Consider the following 26,992-nt stretch of genomic DNA (forward strand, 5'->3'; position numbering starts at 1 on the left):
TACAGTCGAGGTTAGAGCTATAGGACGAAAATCTTTATTTTCTTAGGCGCCTGTTTTTTTAGGCAATGTTATAATTGATTTCTTCCACAGAGTTGGGACAGTATGAGTAGCCAATGACTGCTGGAAAATAGGGCACCAAGCCATTGATAGTTCTTCTGCACAGCTTTTGAGCAGAAAGGCTGGTAGGCCATCAGGGCCTGTGGCCGTGCCCGTATGTACTTTGCTGAAAAGTCGTTTGATGCTACATGGGTCCACCTCTAGGTAACAGGTAGAGTCAATAGCTGGCAGGGACTGCAAAACACTGTCACATTCCTGAGCAAAGTTTTTAGAGTCAAATCGCAGGAAGAAATCATTCAGCTCATTTGATTTATGTTGATCGTCCAGTGTAATGATATGTTGTTTTGCAGGGTTCATATTAGTCACAGATTTCATTGTGTGCCAGAGTTTTTTGGTATTTAATGTTTGCAAGTTTTGTTCCATCGTTTGCCTATGTTTTTCTCTTGCATTATTGAGTAGTAGGCCAGGGGGTTTCAAACTTTATGATACCAAGGAGTCCCAATTATGATGGACCTTTATGAGGGACCCCTTCCTAAAATCTATCTCTATATTTTTCTTTATTGAAAAAAGAAACGAAAAAAAAGAAAAAAAAAGTAAGTCTTGAGTAGTAAGTGTGACATAAATACAACATATTGTTTCCAAACTTAAACGGGCTATTAATGAAATTTTCTGGGGATCCCTTAGAACCTTCTGGAGGACCCCTGGGGGTCCCTAGACCCCAGTTTGAAAACCTCTTCTCTTTTTTTTATGTTTCTGAAAGAAGTCTCCTCTGCTGCTTTTATTTGATCGAAAATACAATAAAATACGGTAGTAGGCTAATATTGTATATATTATATATATTTATAGTGGTAAGGATGAAGTGATGGATAAAGTCATTATTTTAATTTTTGTGCTCACAATAACTATTTTTGTCGAATTGTAAAATTCTTGTACAGCCACTGTAGCGAGATGGACTTTGTATCAAAGCCTTTCTCAGCCATCAGCTTTCATTTTCAACAAAAATATCTTCATTTGTGTTCCGAAGATGAACAAAGGTCTTATGGGTGTCCAACGACATGAGGGTGAGTAATTAATTAAATAATTTTCATTTTTGGGTGAACTAACCCTTTAACACTTACATACAGTAACATAGCCTACATGTAACTATCCTTGATTAATGAACCTTCTTTTTCTTTCTCTTTCAGTGACATCCCCGAAGAGCCTAGTTATCATCAAGTCTCTGTACATCTAGCTGAATAAAGAAAAACTGGTGAGTTGGTGAGAAAATACATTTTCAAAAGCCCATTGAATCTGTAGTTGGGCCATGTTTTTCATACATGTGACATGAGAACACATGACTTTGTCAAATAAATGAGCTGGACAAATTGCTAATTTATAGTAAACTGATGGTACACCATGACAAAGGTCTTATGTGAATTGGTTGATGCACTAAACCAATAAATATTTTATTCATATCAGTTGAGCTCTTTTGGGGCCTATTTTACAAAACGTATACTAAAGATTTAAAATAATGATTATTTAAATGAATGAAATGCCACGAAAAATAAACTGCATCAGAAAACTGTACATGTAAAAAAAACTGTATGTTTTTGTTTTATTGCAATGCATTATAGTCTAAGATGGTTCTAATGTTTTAGCCACCTCATTCAATGGTGGCTAAAACATCTAAAACACCTCACCTCATTTTAAAAATGGTGGCCAAATAAATTATAATAATCTTATAATATAATGCACTGCAATAACAGGTCAACCCTCTGTGCACGTAAAAACTTGCATCAGTTATGCCCAATTACAGGACTGAATAATAGTGGAGATTGAAAAATTAAATAGAAAAAATTTAAATTAGCCCATGCCAAGTCATCCTAGGTGTATATTATGAAATTCTTCTTCCAGACGAATAAAATCTTCGCTAATTTAAGCATTGTAATGCTTGATTGTTGCCTCGTTTATGAAGTCCATAAAAGTGCATCCATCTATCATAACAGTGCATCTAGCTGCTCCACAGCTCTGGGGGATTAGTAAAGGCTTTCTGAAGTGAAGTGTGAGTTTGTTTGAGAAAAATATCCATATTTTAAAAACTGTACAACTAAAATAACTAGCTTCTGGCGGTTAGCGCCAGTAGCTTTTTAATGCAAGTCGACGTGCATTAAAAGAGTGACCCCTGACACTACGTTTTGTTTTGCTCTATCCTCTGCACTTCTGCATTCATCAATATGCATACATCAAGGGTTTACAGCAATCCGACGGAAGTTAGTTATTTTAGTCTATAAAGTTTTAAATATGGATATTTTTTCTTACACAAATGTGCCACTTTGCTTCAGAAGACCTTTATTAACCCCCTGGAGCTGTGTGGAGCAGTTATATGATGGATGGAAGCACCTTTATGGACTTCATAAACGAGTTAACAATTCACTGCCATTATAATGCTTGGATTCGCCAGGACATGTTTAATATAACTCTGAGTGAGTAAATCATGGGATAATTTTCATTTTTAGGTGAACAAACTTTAAGTGCACAGACTTTACTGAACTAGCGTCAGCATGGTGGGTGTGCGAATGCTTATCAAACAGACAGAACCCAGTAGAGAGGGAGACAACAAATATTCAGTGCAAAAACATTAATTTAGCTGAAATATCTGCTTTTGGACACTAAATTTAAGTTTAAAAGTCTACATGTAGTTCAGGTATTTTATGAGAGTAATAACTTTAAAGGGATAACATCGTGTGAATGAATATAAATGTAAGACGTTTCTTACAGCCTATTTACTGCATAAACAAATGACAGTAACAGGTTTGTCCAAAGCGAATGTGACCTGCAGAACATTCCTCTTATTTGGTAACATGAAGTCTGTGTTTTTAATTTTATTTAATATCTTTCTGTGGGGATTTAAGCTCCTTTTGTTTAGTAACTTTTTATACATAATGTATAGCACAGATGCACCGTAAATTTTTGTAATGATAGATATATTCACTATGTGTGTTTTAACAGCTCTGTTTTAGCACTCAGCTGACACGTTTATTTGAAGGACAGCATTGGGCAGGATGTGGAATAGTGTGTTTTGTTAGTAATAAAGAAAAAAATCTGTTTTTAATCCGATTAAATTAATTGAACAAATAATCTACCAATTTATCAAAATATTTTTTTGTTGCAACCCTATTTGTAATAAATATTTGAGCTAATTTTTGTTAGTGATCTTTCATGTATTTCATCCCACAGGACTCACATAGCACCGTGGAGCATATCATACTGAAGGATGGAGCGCTGCCTGACTTAAAGTGAAGAAAGCAGTTTAAACTTAATTGGTACATGTTAAATCCTAATTAAAAAATAAAATATTTTAATTGTTTTCATGTGTTCTGTTTTTTTTTTTTTGTAGATTTCTGAAGTTTTTGTAAAGTCATGCTGCTTAGTGCTGTCATCTAAAACAAATATAATTGAAACAACAAGATAGAACAAGGAAATTACACTGACATATCAAAATCGTGTTTAATCTACAAATGTATACTGTGTTCATATAAACTATTCAAGTTCAGTTAAACTTAAATGGATTAGATGCATAATGGGTGCTAAGATTTAATCATGTTCATTCAACAATTTATTTTTTTGAGTGTGCATATATTTCAGCTAAAAATGTAAAATAAAACATTCGAAGTAAAAAGAAAGTTTTTGCAGGGAGGAGATATTCTGGTTTTCTTTTGGGAAGGGAAATATCACACATTGTGCAACTTTGTGCATTTATTTAAAAAAAAATCAGGAGAAAAGCAGAACAAAGATACAGTTTTAAGATACATACAGCACACACCCATACACGCAGTTGTTTTATTTTGGAATCAGTATTATTATTCATTTCATTGTGTGGCATATTTAGTAAACCGACATTTAAAAAAATCTATTGAAAACAAGGTTTACTGAGGTCTTCACTCCAGGTTTGAACAACATTGGTCAAGTTATAAAGGAATTTAGGAATATGTTTAATTTTTAAAGCAAATAAATGCAATTCATAGAAGAACTGGTACTATGTACAGTTTTATACAATTAAAGTTCAGGCTCAGAGTGCTTTAAGACCCATAACACATATGAATATGTCCTAAATACTCCAAAGATTTATTTTTATCAAACTGTCCCCATCACATCATCTTTAAGATTTGTCTTTCATCGCAAAAGTCCAGCTTTAGCTTAAACACTATAAAGTACTACAAACTATAAAGTATTTGTCCTTCATTTCAGTGATCATGTTGTATAAAACTATCGGCACAAGCTAAAAAAGTATGTTAATGTTAAAACTTGTGCCTGTAAACTATATTTAATGGGCAGCTGTCAATATAAATACAACATGCTTTATCAGTGCTTTATCAGAGCACGGCAACCTTTGGTAAACCTGAAATACTTTCGGACCAAAAAAAAATGTATCAACAGAAACATTGAGCCAACAGTCTGGTCTCAATAAACAGTATTAATATACTAAATATCAAAATGAAATAAACAGAAAACTGTCATTGGGGAAAATCTTACATATTCTATCAGAAACATTGAGGATTGTCTTGTACTTGTGTGATATGTTGTTGTTATTAATGAATGGAATGATGGTTTATGTTTACATGAAATGAGCTGAATTTGGGAGTGTTTACTGAAACACTCGCCCTCTTGTTTTCCACAGGACAGGTTCTTGACAAATTGTTTTCACAAGAACTATTCAAATTTGTAACCCAGAAGTAACTTTTATAAAAAAAATAATGACAACAAAGACAGTGAATTGTGGAGGGCACATGTTTCTGATCTGTCTGTGAGCGTTTATCTGCGGTCTGTGTCCTCGTGTGGCAAGGGGCTGCTGTCTCTTGTTGGCAGGAGGTCATAATGACATGGGATGTGGCTGTTCTTTGGAAGGTCATATGGATCTTGACAAAATGGCCCATTGCAGTTGTTGTTAGACAGTGTATGAACAGAACTGATGGTCGGCTCTGGAAAGGGAAGAATACAGGTTAAAACTAGTTGCAATAATGAGCAGTCACATGTCTTATGTGCATGATACTTGAGGTTATATATATTTATCAGACTCATTTTTTATGAATACCCAGAATCAGTGACAAAAACTCCACAGTTCCTGGTCCGCAGGTTAGTCGAGTCTCATTGTAGCAAAACCAGCGGATTTAAACACAATAATATTGAAAAGGTAATAAAGCAATATTATAATAGTGCTACATTTAATATAATTTAATATCAGAGGTGCTCAGCCACCAGAGATGCAGATGGGATACGGAAGAATACTGCATCTTGATTATAGGATAAAATTGACTAGATAGTAGAAAGTATTGTTATTCTTTAATTAGAACATACACTGCCGGGCCAAAAAAAAGTTGCTGTTTGAATTTAAAGGGGTCATGAACTGAGAAATCAACTTTCCCTTGAGCTTTTGATATATAAAAGCTCATGGTAATATAATGATATCCTGTAAGTTTTAGAGCTGAACACTTCCTTGTTAGTCGTGTGATAATATTGCATTGTTACATATCGTTTGACATCTATTGTGTGTATGTTTACAAACCCGGTTCCTAAAAAGTTGGGACACTGTACAAATTGTAAATAAAAAGGGAATGCAATGATGTGGAAGTTCCAAATTTCAATATCTTATTCATAATACAATATAGATGACATATCAAATGTTTAAACTGAGAAAATGTATAATTTCAAGAGAAAATAAGTTGATTTTAAATTTCATGGCATCAAAACATCTAAAAAAAAGTTGGGACAAGGCAATGTTTACCACTATGTGGCATCCCCTCTTTTTTTTATAAAAGTCTGCAAACGTCTGGGGACTGAGGGGACAAGTTGCCCAAGTTTAGGAATAGGAATGTTGTCCAACATTCCGGGGCTGTGTTTTCCAGATGGGCTACATAAACGTAAGCCCGGCCTACTGACTGCTGATTTCACTTAAATAGTGAAATAACATTCCTTTCTTGATGTGTGTTGTTCACTCTCTTGACTTGATATTTGAAGGAAATATACAATCGCAGAAGTTTTCACCATGCTATCTGCAACGTACTTGGTGTGTGTGTGTTGCACCGTTCGTGCTTTTATCAATCAATCGTGTGTGCAAAGTAATAAAAAAATAACATTCCAATCAAGGTGGGTGGATGAGAGATAAATCATTGTTTTTGTTTGATAAAGACATTTTGCGAGCTCTGTGGGCGATTCATTCCGGTTGCCGTTTTCCCACACACTTTCAAAACAATTCCCACATTTACTGATGAGGGAGCTGGAACTCATTAAATATGCGTTTTCTCCCAAGTCTTCAGTGCAGCACATCCATAAAAACCGAGTATTCAAGAGAGAGACACAAAACCAGGGTAGAAAATAGACACACAAATATAAAAACCATACGAATGTCATAAGTTGACATCAGACAACAGTATAAAAAAAATAAAAAGCCAGTTTATGACACCTTTAAATAGGCAAATAGTTAAAGGGATAGTTCACCCAAAAATGAAAATTATGTAATTAATTACACAATTATGCCAGTCTCCTATGCCGTTCACGTTGTTAAAACAGTGCAGCTCCTGCTCATCACACATGCGTCGTGGTGCTCACGCAAACAGCATAGACTGCTGTAGAACTTGAAAGCGCTGCATTATTTACAACATAAACTGTGTAAGAAACTGACACTGAAATTGTTGAATAATGTCGTTATTAGGGGTTCAAGCACAAAGTGTTTGAAAACCTATTGTATTTGTGCTGATTTGTATTCTGCCGTAAAACACATCGTGCAGACCAAACCATAAGGGCTAGAGGTTTGAAACTTGGCCAATAGTAGTACAAATAGAGAAAAGGTTATCAAATTATGAGCCAGGTTGGCCTATAGGTGGCGCTATAGCAATGCAATGTAAGGCCTAGTCCACACGTACACGGGTATTTTTATTACCAGAGTTTTTCCTCCTCCGTTTTAAAAAACAATCGCGTCCACACAAGCACAGTTTAAAAAAAAAATCTGTCCACATGAGAACGCAAAACTACGCTATGATTGGCTGCCTGATTTCCCCATGGGTCCCATTCACTGCACCGATGCACATTGCACTGACTGAGGGATGCCATGGGCTCAAGTGAAACACTTCCTACAAGTTCCTTTGCTTTGGACTCAGTGACAGGTAACTGTATGGTGCAGGGCCGAAGTGGACTGTAATAGCTTCACACACTTGCTTTACTATTTTGCATTATTTCATTCTGGCGCCTTTGTTCTGCAATACAATGAAATAATTGAACATGTATCTGTAGGATACTATACATGTGATAAGCGCTGTTAGTGGAGTCCACCGCATAGAATCGACTCACGTAAATCAAAAGGAGATGTGGAAAATCTGATATCAAACAAAGGAGAGAACGGCGCGCACTTCAATTTAAAAAGCCGAAATCTCCGGTTTCACCATCTACACGACAACGCTGTAACCGGAGTTTCTAAAAATCTTCACCCTGGCCAGAGTTTTCAAAAAAGTCTGGTTTTAGTAACCGGATACAGCGTTTGCGTGTGGATGAACAGCCAAACCACGTAGAAAAAGCTGCGGTTTTGAAAATACCCATGTTCGTGTGGACAGGGCCTAAGTCGCTTTGGATAAAAGCGTCTGCCAAATGTATAAATGTAACTGTAAACTCCTAGACCGTTGGCCATAGCCTCAAGTGTCTTATATCGTTGGAATCTTTGGCTCAAGTCAGACAAGACGCATGCTTTGTATTGGCTTGCTCTTAAGGCGCCAATTTTGAGATTTAAAAAAAATAAATTTAAAACCTACATTTGTAAACTAGTCCCTGTTTTTTTTTTTTTTACCGAAACCAAACCAAACCAGTGCAGAAATGTTCTCTGGAATCTGATTATTAAGGGGGCATCTGCATTAATGGAAGTTCTGCATGCCACGTCTGAAGAGGAAGCTGTACAGATGCTACAGCAGAAGACAGAAAGCGGAGCAGAAGTGTGCTGCAATTAGAATTAGTCTTTAGCTGCTTCTCGAGCGGTCAATGGAAAATCAGAATTAAGAGAGAGACTGTAGTCTGACTGTAGTTGACTGTTTTGAGTTAAAAGTGGTGAGAAGGTTTCCTAAGAGATGTATGGAGAGTCAAATTCTCTCATGATGAGCTAACGTTGCTTCAGCTCAGATCTTTCAGCTGGAAAACGTCATTAGAAAATGTTTCATTATCTCCAGTGAGGTTAATGCAAAGCCCTTTGACAAATGGACCAGGGTGTGGGCTGATAGAAAAGACAGCCGCGACAGCCCCAATTATAATGCAAGTGCATGTTCCCCAGCCGATGTGACATGAACACAACAGCTGCTCAAGTAGTACAGGCTTCTCTCAACACAGCATAAGTACAGGGGTTACTCCTGATAGCTGGGGGGAGTGATGTCTTAGATTACACCTGTGCAATTACTTAAGACTGTTCAAATGGAATGGATTCCCATATGTAGCCCCATCAAGGAAATATGTTTCTTCCATGGAGCAGCATCACATCAAGTACAAATAAAAATGGTTGACTAAGACTTTTAAATATTAAAACATTGTTGAGAAAATAGTAGTGGAGTTCATTTCTATTATAGTGATTATGTCAGCTTTGAACAACAAACATTGAACAGGTCTCTGCTGTTGCTTGGATTTATTCATCGCTTACCAACTTCATAGACGTTTTTGTTGGCAGGGCTGGAGGTGTGTATCTCAGCATACGGTGAATCTCTGTGAGCTGGAGACTTCATCTCCACATAACCACACTCAGTGCTCTTGGTCAGCAGCAGAGGAGGGTCTTTAATTGTGGCATAGGGGTTCTCCGAACTATTTAGAGAGCAGGAACTGGCATGATAAGGCACACTCTTCACAAGATCTACAGAGAGAGAGTGAGCGAAAGAGTTCACATTGTCATAATGTTAAAAGGGAGACTCCACCCAAAAATCAACATTCTCTCATCATTTACTCTTCCTCATGTTGTTCCAAACCTGTGTGACTTGCTTTTTGTATGGAACACAAAAGAAAATAAGTTGAAGCATGTCAGAGTCCAAACAACATCAGACCCCACTGACTTTTACTGAGACATGTTTCATAATATCATCTTTTGTGTGCCACAGAAGAAAGAAATGCATACAGGCTTGGAACAACATGAGTAAATGATGCCGGCATTTTTCATCCCTTGCTTGCTAAATTATCTCTTACCTCGAAGTGACTTTCCCATGTAACGCCGGTCAACTCCATAAGCTCCTAATGAGAGTCAAGATAAGATAGAAGAAGTCAAAATGATGCAGTCCTCTTGTTAATAAACCTCACAGCAGCTATGAATGGAGCTTTGTGTGTTAGGAGACACATTATAATAACACAATGAAATAACACATTAAAGATGCTAGTGCTTGTATAGTGAAACACACATAGAGGAAAACTCAGTTTGAAGACCATGATGGACAAGTCATTGCAAGTTTAAAAATAAAAAACGCTGGGCTACTGAGCATTAATATGTCAGATGTTTCGTTGTTATGTTAGTTGTGATGATAGTTGTTGAAAGTCGCACCAAGCTCATTAAAGGATCCGCCCTGCTTCCAGTCAGCTGGTAGAGTTCCTGTGTGATCAAGTAGTGAAAGCCGCTTCCTCGGCTCAGTGTTCTTCATGTTCACAAACAACTGGTTGTTCTTCGGCTGTCAAGAAGAAGAAAAATCAACAATTATAGCAAGATTCTTTGTACAACCTTCAACATAATTCCTCAATCCTAAATCTCTACAGAGCTGGTCAGTTTGTGCTCTAAAATAATAGTTTAGCTCAGGTTTTTGCAATGGTATTTAGAAATGCAGTTTTAGAGTAAAATATGTGGTAAATATTCTTTGAATAGACACTTTCTATACATTTTGGGGGGGGAAATACACATGTAATTGTACTCATAAATCAAAAACTGCTTCTTATAACACAAAGGCAAGGGAATTGTCCATGGTGGCTCAAAAATTGACATCATGACCGAAAAGGTCAAGGTCAGTACATTTAAAAACATCTAGTGTATGCCAAAGTGCTGTGCATATACAAATAAAGTTAATAAGGAGTAAGAGAATAAAAGAGAGAGACCAAAAACCAAATAATCAATACAACAATAAAAAAATATTCAAATAAACAAAATACTGTTCATCCAAAAGGCAATGTATACAAACAAGTCTTCATGCGGGATTTAAAAACAGGGTAGGTGCAGATCTAATGTCCTGAGGTATGTTGACTTCTATAGTCTACAGGAAAAGCACAATCCCCCTTTAACTTAAAGCGAGAGCGAGGTATATGCAGGAAAAGTTTATCAGATGATCTGAGAAGCTGAGATGGTAGCTGAGAAGTTTGGACAAGTACGATGGGGCTAGTCCATTTAACGCTTTATAAACAAATAGCATGCTGCACCTGTAACCAATGATGAATGAGAAATGCTTTCCCTTCACCTGCCAGTCAGCAGCTTCGAAGTAATTAATTCAGCTATTAATGTTTGAGATTTATAAAGTGCATTGCAATAGTCTGGAAGCGATGAAGGTGTAAATAATTTTGTCCAAATGCTTAAATGAAAGAATTGATTTAAATGTTTGGCTATTTGCTTTAGTTGGAAAATGCTGCTCTTCACCACAGCATTTTTTTTTTCTAAACTCAGATCTGCGTTGAAAAAAATTGTTTTTAGTTTCAAAGTTTAAAGTTTTTTGTCTGTTTGACGACAGAAAATCCAGATTACTAGTGATATCAAAGACCGCACCAGGGGGTCCAAATACAACAATCTTTTTTTTTTGCTCTCATTTAGTTGGAAAAAGTTTCTGTCGGTCCGGCATTTGATATCTTCAAAGGAATTCAAAAGGTCAAAATAAGAGTGATCAGAGCTAAAAAGGATTTAAATCTGAGTATCATTTGCATAACAATAATATGAGATATATGTCCTCATGATCAAACCCGATGGGACCATATCAATTAAAAAAAGGTACCCATCAGTGAGTTATGCAGAGGGAACGGACGAGTTTCCAGTCATCACCTTTTCTGATCTATGATGAGAACCAATCCAGTGCCATACCGCTAAAAGCTCTATTCAGTAGCATTATCTTTTAAACAAGTTCCCCGCCAGTTTAAGCAGCCCAAAATATTAGTCCTTTATTTCAAGAGCTATTCAACAATTACAAAGTCAGTTAGTAGAGTAAACCAATGAGACTCTTAATAACACCTTTCCATAGGGCAGGTTGTTGATGTGCGGAGGGCTGCTGCACTGGGTCAGCGTGTGGTAGCTGGGGTTAGAGAAATAGTTACTGTTGGGAAGAACGTCAGTCTGCGGGAGTGACTCTAGAAACAGGAAATACATCACAAAAACAGACATGGTTACAAATGGACTACTTGCACAGCTACTGCTTAATTCTTACCTTCTATGGTGCAGCCATTTCCTGTGTTCTCTGCGTTAACATGAATTACATTGAACCTGGTTAAACATTCCCAATATATATTTTCCTTTCTAAGTTTGCTTTCTGAATAATAAATAAATGTAGTATATATTTTCCTATAACCTGCAGCAGTCCAGTGCTTATCTTCTCATTAACAGAGTTTTTCAATTACTCCTCATATTTCATACTGTTTATTCATGAATTTGACTGAACATGAATTTGCTTCTGCGTTGGTGCTTATATTCCAGTCTTTTAAAAAAGGCTACATGAATGTGCTCCCTACTTTATAGAAATTTTGGGATAAACATTTAAATTACATACAGTCAAAAGATTGTCAATGATCAATGACACAGAACAGAAATTAAAACATTTAATAAAAATAAATAAAGGTACGTTCTGATGTTATTCCATGTCACATCAGGGGACTAGCTTGACACCCTGAAAATATTTTCATGTGATTACCAGCCACCGCTTTCTCAGATTGGATTGGGTTGGATTGAAACTTCATGTTCTGTACACTGTGACCATCACAATATCTCTTTGTCTTGTCCTAGAAAATGTCTGGATTTTTAAACAAATTTTTAGTCAACTAGGTGACACTGACCTGCGATGGCGTAATCGGTGTTGGCCCTCAAAGTGGGTGTGTATGTGACCGCAGGCATTGTGGATTCTTTTCCTTTCTGTTTCTTACGGTAAATGATGAAGAGTAGGAGGAGAATGAGCACGAGAAGTACCAGGACAATGATTCCTGCAATGGCACCAATCTGATATGAGTCCACAGGCACAGCTGCACTCGTCAAACTGTTGAGACTCCCTACAATGACGGCAGCTGAGAAAGACAGGAAACATCAGTGTCACATACGTTCAGATGAAACATCATTATGTAGGTGATCAAATGTGGTAAATCCATACATCTGCTAAAGTCCCTGTAGCTTTGAAACCATGTACACTGGAAGCATGTGTATCTATTACTGATGCTGAAATTATTTTGCTATTCTAAAAAGTATGAAACAATGAGATTTACCCAGTTTATCCTTGGCTGATTCTTAGTGAACTGAAGTGAAGACACAGTGAATGTGAGTGCTAATGGAATGTTACCCTGGTCACAGCGTGGGCCTTTCCAGCCGGGATTACAATAGCAGGTGCCAGTCATGTGATCACAGGTGGAGTTATTGAGACAATCGCACACCTGCCGGCAGCCATATCCGTATGTTCCTGCAGGACATTCTGGAAGCGAGTGGGATAACGCTGTATCAGATGTACACTCATGCGTGTGCTTAAAAATATCAAAACTGTTTATATCACTGTTATCAAACACTCTTTACTCACTCTGTTCACAGTGACGTCCCATGAAGCCAGTGCGGCACGTGCAATGGCCAGAGATGTGATCGCAATCTGCGCCGTTCTCACACTGACATGCCAGCACACAATCCTTACCGTAGAAGCCCAATGGACAGCCTTCAGAAGACAAAAGCACCATGACACGAAATGAAGTGTGAGCACAGGTTCAGTTTCATATCAGACTCAGAGAGAGAAAATTGTACTCACGTTGTGTGCAGTACAGCCCTGTCCAGCCAGCCGTACACTTACACTCGCCGTCATAAGCGCTGCAGAAGGCCCCATTGTGGCAGTTACAGGTGTGGATGCAGTTGGGACCCCACTGACCTGGAGGACAGGCTACGGGAAAACACACATACACATCACACCTCTTCAGCAGTGCTGCCGAAACAGCTAAACACAATGAACAGCAATCATTTTAGTGAGGCTGAATGCTTCAAATCTGTAGAGGTGAGAGTCTTGGAGGAGAGGTTTCCTATTGAGTGTATTGGGTCCCACTTTAAATTAAGTGTATTTAACTACTATGTACTAACATTTAAATTAATAATTTGATACAATGCACTTATTGTGTACATGCATGTTTTTACATTGTACCGATATTTGTCCACCTCAGTAGCAGAACACGTGTTTTGCACAAGGCCATTGTACTTATATAGTGTTATAGTTAAGACCACCTAATCCAAGACCAAGTCGAGACCAAGAACAATGTGTGTTGAGACCAAGACAAGACCAAGACTTTGAGGTGTTGAGACCAAGACAAACCAAGACCAAGGTATGGCAAGACCAGACCAGTACTCATTGAATTCATAAAGATCTACACTACTGTCTGAGAAATGACTCTATATATATATATATATATATATATATATATATATATATATATATATATATATATATATATATATATATATATATATATATATATATATATATATATTGTGACAAGTCTCCCGAGCTCTCATCAGCGTCGCCCTGGCAACTCATTGCAAACACCTGCACACGATCAGCACGGGCCGGATCGTCACAGCTGCAGGCCATCAGGCCCGGGCATAAAGGCCTTCACTCTGGGACACCAGAGTGAGCACGATCTCCATGCAGCACTACGCTAATCCTTGTCTCTCTCACCCAGACTGCAGCCTGTGACGCTCCGGCCACCTCGCCGCACCTACGTCACCGCTAGCACCAGGGCACCAGGAAGAAGGACACCCACAGCGCACCTGCACCTAAATCACCACGTTTGTCACTGTTCATACCAATAAATCCACCCTCTGGGGGCTTTGCACCAATTTCATTGTTGCGTGATCCTTCACCCTGCCACAATATATATATATATATATATATATATATATATATATATATATATATATATATATATATATACTTCCACAAAATAGTAAAGTTATAAATGAGCATCAAATTAGCATATTACAATGATTTCTAAAAGATCATGTGACACTGAAGACTGAAGTAATTATCGCAGGTATTAATTGCATTATATGATACTAATGATTTACTGTATTTTGTATCAAATAAAAGTGTACTTGATAACATTTTTTAAAAATGTTAAACCTTTGACAGGTAATGTATAATAACATCAGTAGATCATGCGTATTTCATTCATGCTTCCCTGTATGACCTGCAGGGGGTGTAAGAGACCATATACCCTCAATGAGGTCACAGTACAGGAAGGCATAAAGAGTCCCATAAAAAAACTCTTCCTGATGCTCCTTTGTGATGAATCTGGCAAACAAGTGTCTAGTATCAATAAGCATATCTTTATATGGACAATCCTCCTCCAGGAGATGAAACTTAAATGTTTGGCTACATCAGCTGAGCAAATTAAAGGAAAGTGAATGTGATTGTTCTGTCCAGATGTGGAAAGTAACATTTTCTACATTACAAAAGTTGTGTCTTCAGGAGGATATTAATAAAACAAAATTATGTATTTGATAAGTGCTAATCAAACTGCTTTAGGGTCAGAATCAGAAAATCAGATCAGTCCTGGAAACCCAACAACTCCTACCAATCTTAAATTAAGTTGTTTGAAGAGGTAAAATAACCCAGACATCAGACTTTTATACCAAACCTACCTGACCCTGAGATTCAAGCCTAAAAGCTGCAAAACTGTGGTTAATATGACAGAAAATTTCTAGACGACCACAATCTCCTCTGTTTCTGATCATCAGATGGTGTTGTATAATCAGTTGAGCATAAAAATGATGCAATCAAATAGCCCAGTACTCACATCACATACCAGCATCACTACGCTGAACTCTGAAGAACCACATTCTTTTTTTTGTTGCAGTGTTCCAGGTTGTAATCTGCAGTCCGCAGTGTCAGTTTCCAGTTTTAAGACTACAGCAAACATGCTGGTATAGAGAGTTATTTTCTCGCATGCAGACACAGAACTTAGATGGTAGTTGGCCACTAGCCCAAAGTCTTTACAATGTGTTTAAGCACAGCTGTTTAGCTCAAATGCACACAACACGAGGTGGCAAAACAGTCGGCTTTCGTTGCCACTAGATCTTTGGTATGTCATGGCCTCAAAGAAGTGACTCTATATTCTACAATGAGTCTGACATAAACCTCAATCTGACAGAGCAAGAGCTTTAGGAGTTGAGATTGTACTGAATACTGACGTTGTGAGCAGTCACTGCCGATCCAGCCGGGGTAACACTGGCATGATCCATCGAAGGGGTTACATGTGCCGTTATTAGTGCAGGTGCAGCTCCACGCACAGTTCTTGCCAAACCTGCCGCTGGGACACACTGCAGACAGACAGACAGACAGATCAGGGCATCAATATACCATGGCCCTGTGAGTTAACTAAAAGAAAAGATACTGGAAAATGGTAATGGAAAACAGAAAGAACTGAAAGAATAAATGCTGTGCAGAAGACAATTTCCAACTTATTAGAGGATTGATACAAAGTTATTTGACTGCTGTACTGTAGTAGTGAATGAGATGGGCTTTTCTTGCCTTCGTTGCAGAGCGCCCCTTTAAAACCAGGCTGACAGTCACACTGGCCGGTCACATGGTGACAGGGGCCATTGCTATGGACGCAATGCGGACACGACTGGCTACAACGGTGGCCAAAGAAACCCGGAGAACAGACTGGGAGGGCATCGGGGAAACATCAGGAGAACAGAGTGGATGAGAAAATAGACATGTTTGTCATGGGACAGACAAATGAAACAGACACACATGGTGTATTTGAGCACTCACTGCGCTGACAGGTAGTTCCTCTGAATCCAGGCGCACACTCGCATGCACCCTCGTCTGGTGAGCACGATGCTCCATTCTTACAGTTACAGGAAAGGGAGCAGTTTGGCCCCCAGCGGCCCTCAGCACACATGCTGTCACAGTGAATACCTGTGAGAAACACACAAACACACTGACTGGATGTTCCCACAACACACTCAGAGATGTTCATAATCATATAGATGTTCACACACTCACATCAACACAACATTACTTTGAGAGTCCCAAATAACTATCTCTGCTTCAGAAAACTTTTTAATTCTTTTAGAGAAAATGTAAGGCTCTAATCCTATGGTTTTGTACTGATAACTATTAGATGTTCACAAGTTCACCTGCCTATCCAGTCTTAATGAGAGATAGTAAACAAATTGGCTTGATGTCCTGGTCTTGAGCTCTGAGGGATTGGATAGCTTGGAATAGAGGAATAGATGGAATGGTGGAGGCATGTCAGAAAAGCTGTTACTGGTACAGACTCAATGATGACTGCTTATAAATGATAATAGGATGGGAGAATCACAACTTGTTGAAGCTCTGAATCAATTGAACCAATTGCTTTGTTAAATGCTTATGTGAGTGTGATATTTGCCTGACAAACACAATGCATTCTGGTTAGAAAGTTTGCCTGGCTTTGATCGCATCACGATCACATGTAGTACGGCGAGAGCTAGACGAGACCAGCTGTCGGGGTCAAACGCTGCAGATTGTCCGGATTCACAAAAATATATTTTTTTATAACATTCAAAACTCTTTTCATGGAACCCTAATCTTACATTGTGTTTTTAGGAGTTAGGAACCTAGCTACCTATGTGTTTTTATAATAAACCCCAAAAGGGCAGGTTCAGTGTTTGTGAAGTGTCATGACTTCAGTATAAAGCCCTGTTCACAGCAAGGATGATAACTATAAAGTTTTACTAATCATTCTAATTTATGAAAATTAATGGAAAAAAAGTTCACATCACAACTATAACAATATTGTTGGAATGATTTTCAGATTTTTTCCCCGTAATGGGAAAACGATTAAAACATTGACAGCCAAACAGAATCCACAGATGACAAAACTGTGCTTAAAATAAACTAATTGTGTTGATGCTAATATAGTTATTGTTACAGTTATTTTTCTTGGTGTGAACAGGCCTTAACCCACTGACCATCAGGCTGTGATGAACAAACTCTGTTGTCAAAGACAAATTATTAAACATCTCTTCCTGTGTGTCTGTAGCTCAGTCAGTGTGGTGCACAGAGGGTGCAGTAGCTCTGTGGGAGAATGTCATGCCAAAACACGGACAAAAGCTCTTTTGAGAGTGAGTGTGTGTTGCTAGGTGATGAGAGAATGCTGGAGATCATTCTAGTACAGCAGGCCTGAGGAAACGCTGCTGATAGTATCAGTATGCTGCTAGTGTCGAGCACAACCCAGAGAAATGTGTGGGACAGAGTATATTGTTCATTGCATTCATCTTTTCTTGTACATCAGACTTTTAATCAAATAAACCAAAACCTGTAATTTTCTTCTTAAGAAAATAAAGAAGAAGAAAAAAAGATGTAGAAGAGAGCGGGGCACAACACTTTTTGACTTTATCAGGTGTGTGTAAATCCACTTGGGGTTACGAGTATTTATTTTTTCCCACATTAATTACATACATGTCTAGTACAATTATGTGTTTTTGTTTCATTACAGTTTTTCTCAATTGCTAAAACACTAAAACCCATTGGCTGAACAAAGTGCTCAGTTGCCTGAACTCACTTATCTAATTGTGCAGTCTGTTTTCAATGCCTTAAGCTATTTCAGATGGCCAAAAACAATTTGCAGATCTCACTTAGACTTTTTAGCAAAACTCTAAACATAGTCTCATTCTCAAAACACATTCTGCACTATAGTGCACGTCATTTAGCCTAGATGCCAGCCGACCTTAGCCCCGCCCACAATTTTTTTAGGTCAGGCAAGTCAGTCTGGCCTTGCTCCATAGAGGAGTAATTATCTCCAAACAGAAACTGTTCGGACCAATGAAATCATCAGGGAGGGCTTTAGACAATGACGGACAGATGATAAACAGTAACGTAATCATCCACGTCATCAAAGGGGCTTGGATTAGATTTTTTTGAATCTTAAACAGAGAGCTTGTTTGTATATGCATTCACCTTCACTATTTCTCTCAGAAATGATGATCATGTTGGGTAAGTATTCTGTATCATTAAAAAAAATTTTTTTTACAACACCGGCAAAGATCATGTATTTCAGCCTGATTCCAGTGCGTGTGCAGACAGGGTTGCCAAGTTTTTGCAACAAAACCCGCCAACTACTAGCCCTAAACAATAGCTTCTCTGGGGGTTCTTCGGGGGAAAAATGCCGTTTGGGGGGTAAAATGCTGTTTGGGGGGTAAAATGTGTTATTTTGCCAAGGTTGCCAGCTAAAATTCACACTCATGTTTGTGTATAAAAAAAGAGTTTTACTCTTACTTAATTTCACAAATAAGATCCAATATAGAAGGCACAACATTGAGACTTGTTTACAAACGATTCCGCAGTAAAATGAAACACAGACGTTCTTCCCCACGTGAGCTGGAACTTCATTAAAAATAAATGTAGTATCACACATTCCTAATATCAGGATTCATCGGAAGCTTATGCAGCAACTGTGTTCTTCCACAATATCTTGCTATCTTCTTCGACGTATTTATTGCTGCTGGCTAGCGTGATCCCATGAGTCGGTGGGTAGGGTTATTTAAATGAAGAATTATTAATGAATTACAGAGAATTCATTACTAAGAATTACTAAAGAATTACTAATGAATAATGAACTACACATGCTTATTATTCTATAGAGGCGGTGTTTCGCCACTAGATGACGTCAGGATGAAGCACACAATCGTTTTTTGGGCCTGGTGTCTATAAAAGCTTTTGTTTAGAGGATAATCTTATATAACATGACCTTATCAAAAGCTCAAGGAAAAGTTGATTTCTCAATTCATCACCCCTTTAAGTAACAGATATAAGATTAAAATAATAGCAGATTTGTCTTATTTTAAATAAACACAAAAACAGAGATGAAAAATAAACCTAAGTACGAGTTAATAAACCTTACTTTTGCTATGGTTAAATAAATGTTCAGTGATATCGTCCAAAGATTTTTTAATTTTGGCGCAATTTTTTCTCTAAATAATGTTGATATTTCAGCTAGTAAATACACAAAGTTTCGTCGTGGCATGTGTGGAAAGTGTTAAACCAAGCATGTTACAACTAACCCTGCATTAGGTTTGTGCCCCGGCTCCCCTACTTCTTAAGAATTGATCAAGAATTGCACTAAAATAACTTAAGAAGATTTTTGTGAATCTCGCCCCTGGGACTTGAGTCGTGACGTGGGAATTCATTTTTAAAGCTCCATTGAAAATTTAAGTTATCCTTAAACACTCAAGCTGAAATTTTAGCACAATTCAGCACCTGTCCAGCCAGCCAGACATCGGCAGTGTCCAGTTGAAGGGTGACACCCATCTGCATGACTGCAGTCACACCGCTCACGACAGTCCAATCCGTATGTCCCGTCCTGCACACACCATCATTCCATAAAATTCCACTTCATTCAACAAAAATAGTGATATTGCACATGAATTTGTCGGTAAACATTTAAATGAATTCTACATGTCAATGCACTTTAAAATAATTACTGTGAAATCTTTGGCATGTCTGTGCTAAACATTACCATCATTGATTCGTGCTATTCATCAGACTGAAGATGCCTTGTGGGTGATGGCCAATAATATGGAAATTAATTGAGAAGTACTATATTGCCAAAAGTTTTGGGACAGCTGCCTTCACATGCACATGAACTTTAATGACACCTCATTCTTAATCCGTAGGGCTTAATATGGAGTTGGCCCACCCTTTGCAGCTATAACAGCTTCAACTCTTCTGGGAAGGCTTTCCACAAGGTTTAGGAGTGTATTTATGGCAATTTGTAACCATTTTTCTAGATGCGGATTTGTGAGGTGAGGCAATGATGTTGGATGAGAAGGCCTGTCTTGCAGTCTCCACTCTAATTCATCCCAAAGGTGTTCTCTCGGGTTGAGGTTAGGACTCTGTGCAGGCCAGTCAATTTTCTCCACACCAAACTCACTCATCGTTGTCTTTATGGACCGACACTTTGGTCATGTTGGAACAGGTAGGGGCCATCCACAAACTGTTCCCAAAAAGTTGGGAGCATGAAATTGTCCAAAATGTCTAATGCTAAAGCATTAAGAGTTTCTGTCACTGGAACTAAGGGGCCAAGCCTATCCCCTGAAAAACAACACCACACCACAATCCCCCCTCTACCAAACTTTACAGTTCGTACAATTCAGTTAGGCAACTGTTCTCCAGGCAACCACCAAACCCAGACTTGTCCATCAGCTTGCCAGACAGAGAAGTAAGATTTGTCACTCCAGAGAACACATCTCCACTGCTCTAGAATCCAGTGGCGGTGTGCTTTACACCACTCCATCCAACAGTTTGAATTGCACTTGGTGATGTAAGGCTTAGATACAGCTGCCCGGCCATGAAAACCCATCCCATGAAGATCTTTATGCACTGTTCTTGAGCTTGAGTTTGGAGGTCTGCAGCTATTGACTCTTGAAAGTTGGCGACTTCTCTACACCAGTGGTTCCCAACCATGTTCCTGGAGGCCCACCAACAGTGCACATTTTACATGTCTCCTCAATCAAACACACCTGATTCAAGTCATCAGCTCATTAGTAGTTACTACAAAATCTTTTTTGATGGAGACATGCAAAATGTGCACTGTTGGTGGGCCTTCAGGAATGTGGTTGGGAACCACTGCTGTACACTATGCTAGCCACACTCTGTTATTTTATATGGCCTACCACTTTGTGGCTGAGTTGTTTTTCCCAATTGCTTCCACTTTGTTATAATATCACAGTTGACCATGGAATTTCACAAATGGACTTATTGCACAGATGGCAACCTATTATGTTACCATGCTTGAAAACCATGCTTTAGTTCCAAAGAGTGACCTATTCTTTTACAAATGTTTGTAGAAGCAGTCTGCATGTCTAGGATGCTTGATTTGATACACCTTTGGCCATGGAAGTGATTAGAACACCTGAATTCAATTATTTGGAGGGGTGTCCCAATACGTTTGACAATATAGTGTAATACCATTTCAGTGTTATAATAAATGCAGCAGAAGATAAGAAGGAAACATAAAAGACCTGACAACATGCTTTGAACATGCTTTAAAGACAACCTGAAAGTCATACTTGAGTAAAAACAATGACACATTTCTGTGAAAATTACCAATTACAGGTCACCAGTTTTAATACAACTGGAGTAAACGTTTTAAAGTAAATGAACTCAGTTTCATTTTAAGACAGTAAAGTTTTATATTTCTCTGTGAATGGAGCTCTGATTACGATGTTTATGATCTTAATGATGAACCGACCTGACAGTGCTGAACACATCTGTCTCCTCTCCAGCCTGGAGTACATGTGCACCTCCCATCCAGGGTGTCACATGCGCCTCCATTACTGCATACACACGTTAGGTTACAGCCCAGACCCCACGTGCCACTGGGGCAGTTAATCGAGCAGTCCACCCCATGCCACCCTGAAACAACAGTGAGGATGTTGACAATGATAAAAGCACTAAAAACACTGCAAAACACATACAATATTCACAGTTGGTGCTGAAACTTGAGAAATATCAATGGCTATATTCACAAAACTATTTACCTTACCACTCAGAGTTATCCATAATTATTAGTAAGAGTTCTAAGAGAAAGGGAGGGTTGACCTCATTGCTATGGATGATGTCAAGACACTTACTTAATATGCCCACAGTGATTGTCTGATGGGGGACGGGTCTCTATCAGTGGATTTTGGAATAAGGACTGGTTGTAATATAAGAAAATGTGAAAAAGTGAAGCGCTGTGAATACTTTCTGGGTGCACTGTATGTCTATCCCTCACAGCCTCGCTTTCATTCCCGTTAAAAATGGTGCTGCTGTGACTAAAGTCTATACTGTCTGCCTGTAATGTTAAAATCCATCACAAATAACCTTGTGATTATTTTGACTTGCAATTAGGGATGGGTATCGTTAAAGTCCCAGTGAACCTGGAAGTAGCGAGTGAGTTTCCTTCAGTGCTGTGACATGTTTTTAAGTGAAACGGAAAATTGAACAGAGGGCAGGGTTTGACTTCAGCGCTCCTCCTCTCCATCTCTCGCTCATATCAGACTAACGACTGGAGGAGAGTGGTTACGCATTTTTTAAACGCAAGCCACCAAACTGACATCAGCTGAGAAGGAATGCTGTTTCCAGACCGGAAGTAACTTTTCAGATTTTGATAAAATATTACCACGGCAAACAAATTTTTTTCTGTGTATTAACTTGCACAGATTAATTGTTCACCCTAATGGGTCCTGCACACTGTGCGATTTTTCAAAATCCTTTGCGAATGTCCCTTGTCAGACTGTACGAACATGATCCCCAATGTATGCCATGTCACACTGTAAGATCTCAGTTGGCATTAATGTCAGACTGCACGATAGTGAAGGCGCGCTAAAAACGGACGCGCGCAAGAAAACTCACCCGGAGCTTTATATCATCAATGAATGAGGCGTTCGGTGACAGTGAGCTGCATTACACGCGGGACTGAAATGGAGGCTACAGAGAAATCTCTAGCACTCGTTTTGGTCAAAGTTTGTCTTGAAAAACGGAGATATTTGACTGTCGTCGTAGGAGAAGTCACACTGCAGGATTGTGTGCCAAATCTTCTGACACTGCCAGAATTTCATCTGAGGTAAAATTTGATTGCAGTGCTCATTAATCGGCTGCCGGTGAACATGTCAAACTAACGACCAAAGACGTCAGATTTTAGCCTAGGATCTGAGGAATCTTTTAGGATTTGCTAAATTTGTCTCAGACGGCCAAATCGTGGCCAAAATCGCACAGTGTGCACCTGGCTTAAGACCTGTAATATGTGCTAAAAAAGTCGAAATTGATTTTGATATTTTGATTTCATGAGAACTTTTTATAGGTTTTAAATGTATTACTACTCTTACATATACTGCTTATCGATCCGGTACTTTTAACGGTATTCTTATCGGTTCTATTTGTTACACCTTTTTATAATAAACAAAAAAATTAAGAACATAATTAACATTGTTTTATTATCTGAAAATGTTAAATATCTATTGCAAAATAAACAGCAATGTTTAACCAAAATGAATATAAAACATCTATTTTTGTGTTTTATGCATATAAGAACAAAGATACAAGGTATTTATTGTTAAATAAATACAATAAATGTACAATAAAACAAAGATACAAATGAAATGCAGCGCTTAAATCTCAGGAAAGTTGAACATTACTCATTCACTGTAAAGTTTAGACTCTAAGATTTTAAATGACACCCATTTTAAGTTGATCCATGCAGGATTTTTGAAAAATATGACAATTAATTTTTCCACAGTTAAATGGCGCCTGCCGGCGGTACACTCTTAGAAGTAAAAGTAATTGTCTTGTTTTGGGGAAAAATAACTCAAAATTATGAGAGATTTTGCTTAAAATAAGTGAAATAATCTGGCAGTGGGTTAAGTAAAATAATCTTAAAACAACATTATTTTACTTACCCATTATTTTACTTACTATTTTACCTACCCTTTATTTTAAGCAAAAACTCTCTTAATTTTTGAGTTATTTTTCCCAAAAACAAGACAATAATATTACTTGTCTAGTAAGTGTTTCTTAAAGTGAGAATTTATAGATATTTCGACTAGAAACAAGACAAAAATACTAAATAAGAAATGCATTTTTGCAGTGTTCTATATAGAACCACTTTTAAGTTCCAAAAGGGTTCTTCCTTGTCATTATAGAACCTTTTTGCAATACAAGGTTCTTTGGAATATACTCAACTATACTTCTATATAGAACCTTTTAGGGGTTCCAAATGCAATAGAACCTTTTCTTCTTGTTTTTTTGTTTTTGTTTTTTTGTACCGGGGGCGGTACACTTCTTCAGGGGTTAAGTATTTCTGTAATGTAGAACAATGTTAGCAATAATACATTCAGCCCTGAAAGGCAAAGCATTTTGCTGTGTAAAGATAGCAATACAATAGCAATAAGATAGCAGAGATTGTGACTCTGTGTGAGGCCTCATGAAATAATCTGTGACTACACACCATGTCAGGGTAGATAAGCAACTTCACATCAAACACAACTGAACAAGCTAACTCAGGTCTTCGAGAGTATTAGAAAGTTGCAGGTGAGTTTGTTTAGGGTTGGAGCAAAGCTATGCAGGACAGTGAAGAAGGCCAGAATAGAAGAGCTCTGCTCTAAAGAATTACCTGCTTGACAGGAACAGGATCCATCAATGGGTGAGCAAACGGCTCCATTCTTACAGGAGCACAAAGAGGTGCAGTTGATGCCGTATGTGCCCTTGGGGCAGGTACTGGAGCAATCTGAACCCTGAAATCAGGATCACACATCAGTATTTGATTTCAACACACACAAACACACAGAATACACACTCTGTACCTTATATCCTGGCGCGCAGACACATTCCCCGCTTACGCTGTGGCAGTCAGCTCCATTCTGACAGTGACAGACCTCCTGACATGCCTTCCCATAGAAACCAGGAGCGCACGTCTCGTTACAGTACAACCCGGACCAGCCCGATTGGCATGAACACTCACCTGACATGGGGTGACAGCTGAGAGAGAGATATCACATTCAGTAACCATCTATTGGTGTCTGAAGCACATTTACTTCTACACAGCCCCAAATTGTAGTTTTGTAAGAGTTTTCTTTTGACTATTTTTATTATAAATGGTTTATTTACAGTATACCCTAGTGAAAAAAAAAAACTATAACAAATTCTATTTAAAATACATTTATTTCATACTAAGTAATACTACAAATACATGAACATACACTACATTTCATCTGGAAAGTATTCACAGCACTTCACTTTTTCCACATTTTGTTATGTTACAGACTTATTCCAAAAGGGATTAAATTCATTATTTTCCCCTCAATTCTACAAACAATACTCCATAGTGACAACGTGAAAGAAATTAGTTTCAAATCTTCGCAAATTTATTAAAAATAATAAGCAAAAGTATTCACAGCCTTTGTCATGACACTCAAAATTGAGCTCAGGTGCATCTTTTTTCCGCTGGTCATCCTTGAGCTGATTCTACAACTTGACATGATTTGGAAAGACACACACCTGTCTATATAAGGTCCTACAGTTAACAGTGCATGTCACGGCACAAGGAATTGTCTGTAGACCTCTGAGGCAGGATTTTATCAACACATATACAGAAAAAATTCTGCAGCATTGCTCAAGGTCCTAATAAGCACAGTGGCCTCCATCATCCGGGAATTAAAGGAGTTTGGAACCACCAGGACACTAGAGCTGGTTGCTCAGCTAAACTGAACAACTGGAGGAGAATGGCCTAGGTCAGAGATGTGACCAATAACCTGATGGTCACTCTTGCAGAGCATCAGAGTTTTGTTGTGGAGAAAGGAGAACCTTCCAGAAGAACAACCATCTTTGCAGCACACTTCCAATCAAGCCTGTATAGGGTGGCCAGATGGAAGCCACTCCTCAGTTAAAGGTCACCTAACCTTTGCCAAAAGGCACCTGAAGGACTCTCAAACCACAACAACAACAAAAAAAAAGATCTGGTCTGATGAAACAAAGACTGGACTCTTTGGCCTCCAGCATCTTGTCTGGATGAATCCAGGCACTGCTCATCACCTCGCCAATACCATACCTACAGTGAAACATTGAGGTGGCAGCATAATTCTGTGGGGATGTTTTTCAGTGGCAGGAACTGGGAGACTAGTCAGGATCAAGGGAAATATGAATGCAGCAATGTACAGAGACATCCCTCATGAAAACCTGCTCCAGGGTACTCTGGACCTCAGATTGGGGCAAAGGTTCCTCTTCTAACAGGACAATGACCCTAAGCACACACGCCTATGGTGGCTATGGTAAATGGACTGCATTTACTAGCTGCATGACTGCATGACTAGCACTTTCAACAGACCCTATGGCCATCCAAAGTGCTTTACATATTGCCTCACATTCACCGATGGCGGTGTCAGCCATGCAAGGTGCCATCCAGCTCGTCGGGAGCAGTTAGGGTTAGGTGTCTTGCTCATGGAACCAGGGATCGAACCACCAACCTTCTGGTTTGTAGATAACCTACATGAACCACTGAGCCACTGCCACCCATATGGGACAACTCTGTGAATGTCCTTCAGTGGCTCGATTGACTATCTCTGTAGAGATCTGAAAATGGCCGTGCACCGATGACAATGATACAGAGAGAGTTTGTGAAAGAGACGTTAATGCTCACTTTTTATGCTTTGTTCAGCTCTTATGGTGATTTTTTGGAGTGCAAAGGAAGCAATAAAAGTCATAAACCATCAGTAAAGTTTGGCCAACAATACTTATGTGATTTTCCGTGATTTTTATTTTTAATACATTTAAAAATATTTCAAATAAACTTCTTTCACATTATCATTATGGGGTACTGTTTAGAATTGAGGGGAAAAAGAAGAATTTAATACATTTTGGAATAAGGTCATGGTTGTAACAAGAAAATGTGAAAAAGTAAAGCGATGTAAATATTTTCTGGATGCACTGTATGTCTATCCCTCACAGCCTCGCTTTCATTCCCGTTAAAAATAGCGCTGCTGTGAGCAAGGTCTATACTGTCTGTCTGTAGAGTTAAAATCCATTATTTTGACTTGCAAATTGCAATCATGACTGAATTTGTCTCTATAGAATTGAAAATGTTCCTATCAAAATGTGGTATGTTCAGTTTAATGCATTAAAGCAATCCACAAAATGCAAAGAACACTAAAATATATTTGCATCGTTGATTGATTACATCTTCAAATTACTGTCATTTAGCTATTAAGTCAGTTAAAATGTAATGGAAA

General features: G+C 38.3%; 1 protein-coding gene and 1 long non-coding RNA gene across 3 annotated transcripts in view; one reads left to right on the forward strand and one right to left on the reverse strand.

The window, feature by feature from the left end:
* The first annotated feature begins 518 nt into the window (after positions 1-518).
* Positions 519-3,402, forward strand: LOC137063107 (uncharacterized). Its single transcript, XR_010901344.1, has 3 exons — positions 519-1,118; positions 1,242-1,306; positions 3,274-3,402. It is a non-coding gene; the product is annotated as an uncharacterized lncRNA (long non-coding RNA).
* Positions 3,403-3,793: 391 nt separating this feature from the next.
* megf10 (multiple EGF-like-domains 10) overlaps positions 3,794-26,992 on the reverse strand; it is a 97,812-nt gene continuing 74,613 nt past the window's right edge. Inside the window, exons 10-25 of one of the 2 annotated variants that reach the window (XM_067433516.1) lie at positions 24,572-24,746; positions 24,382-24,502; positions 21,481-21,644; positions 19,488-19,590; positions 16,017-16,163; positions 15,771-15,905; positions 15,431-15,559; positions 13,002-13,130; positions 12,783-12,911; positions 12,552-12,680; positions 12,058-12,282; positions 11,243-11,358; positions 9,587-9,710; positions 9,238-9,282; positions 8,705-8,911; positions 3,794-5,015 (exon numbers count right to left, since the gene is read on the reverse strand). In XM_067433516.1, coding sequence (XP_067289617.1) covers positions 4,849-5,015; positions 8,705-8,911; positions 9,238-9,282; positions 9,587-9,710; positions 11,243-11,358; positions 12,058-12,282; positions 12,552-12,680; positions 12,783-12,911; positions 13,002-13,130; positions 15,431-15,559; positions 15,771-15,905; positions 16,017-16,163; positions 19,488-19,590; positions 21,481-21,644; positions 24,382-24,502; positions 24,572-24,746 — 2,245 coding nt within the window. In that variant the 3' untranslated portion in view covers positions 3,794-4,848. The remainder of the gene's footprint in view (positions 5,016-8,704; positions 8,912-9,237; positions 9,283-9,586; positions 9,711-11,242; positions 11,359-12,057; positions 12,283-12,551; positions 12,681-12,782; positions 12,912-13,001; positions 13,131-15,430; positions 15,560-15,770; positions 15,906-16,016; positions 16,164-19,487; positions 19,591-21,480; positions 21,645-24,381; positions 24,503-24,571; positions 24,747-26,992) is intronic. The other variant, XM_067433517.1, reaches the window with a different exon arrangement.

Source organism: Pseudorasbora parva, chromosome 23 (assembly GCF_024679245.1).
Source record: "Pseudorasbora parva isolate DD20220531a chromosome 23, ASM2467924v1, whole genome shotgun sequence".
NCBI lineage: Eukaryota > Metazoa > Chordata > Actinopteri > Cypriniformes > Gobionidae > Pseudorasbora > Pseudorasbora parva.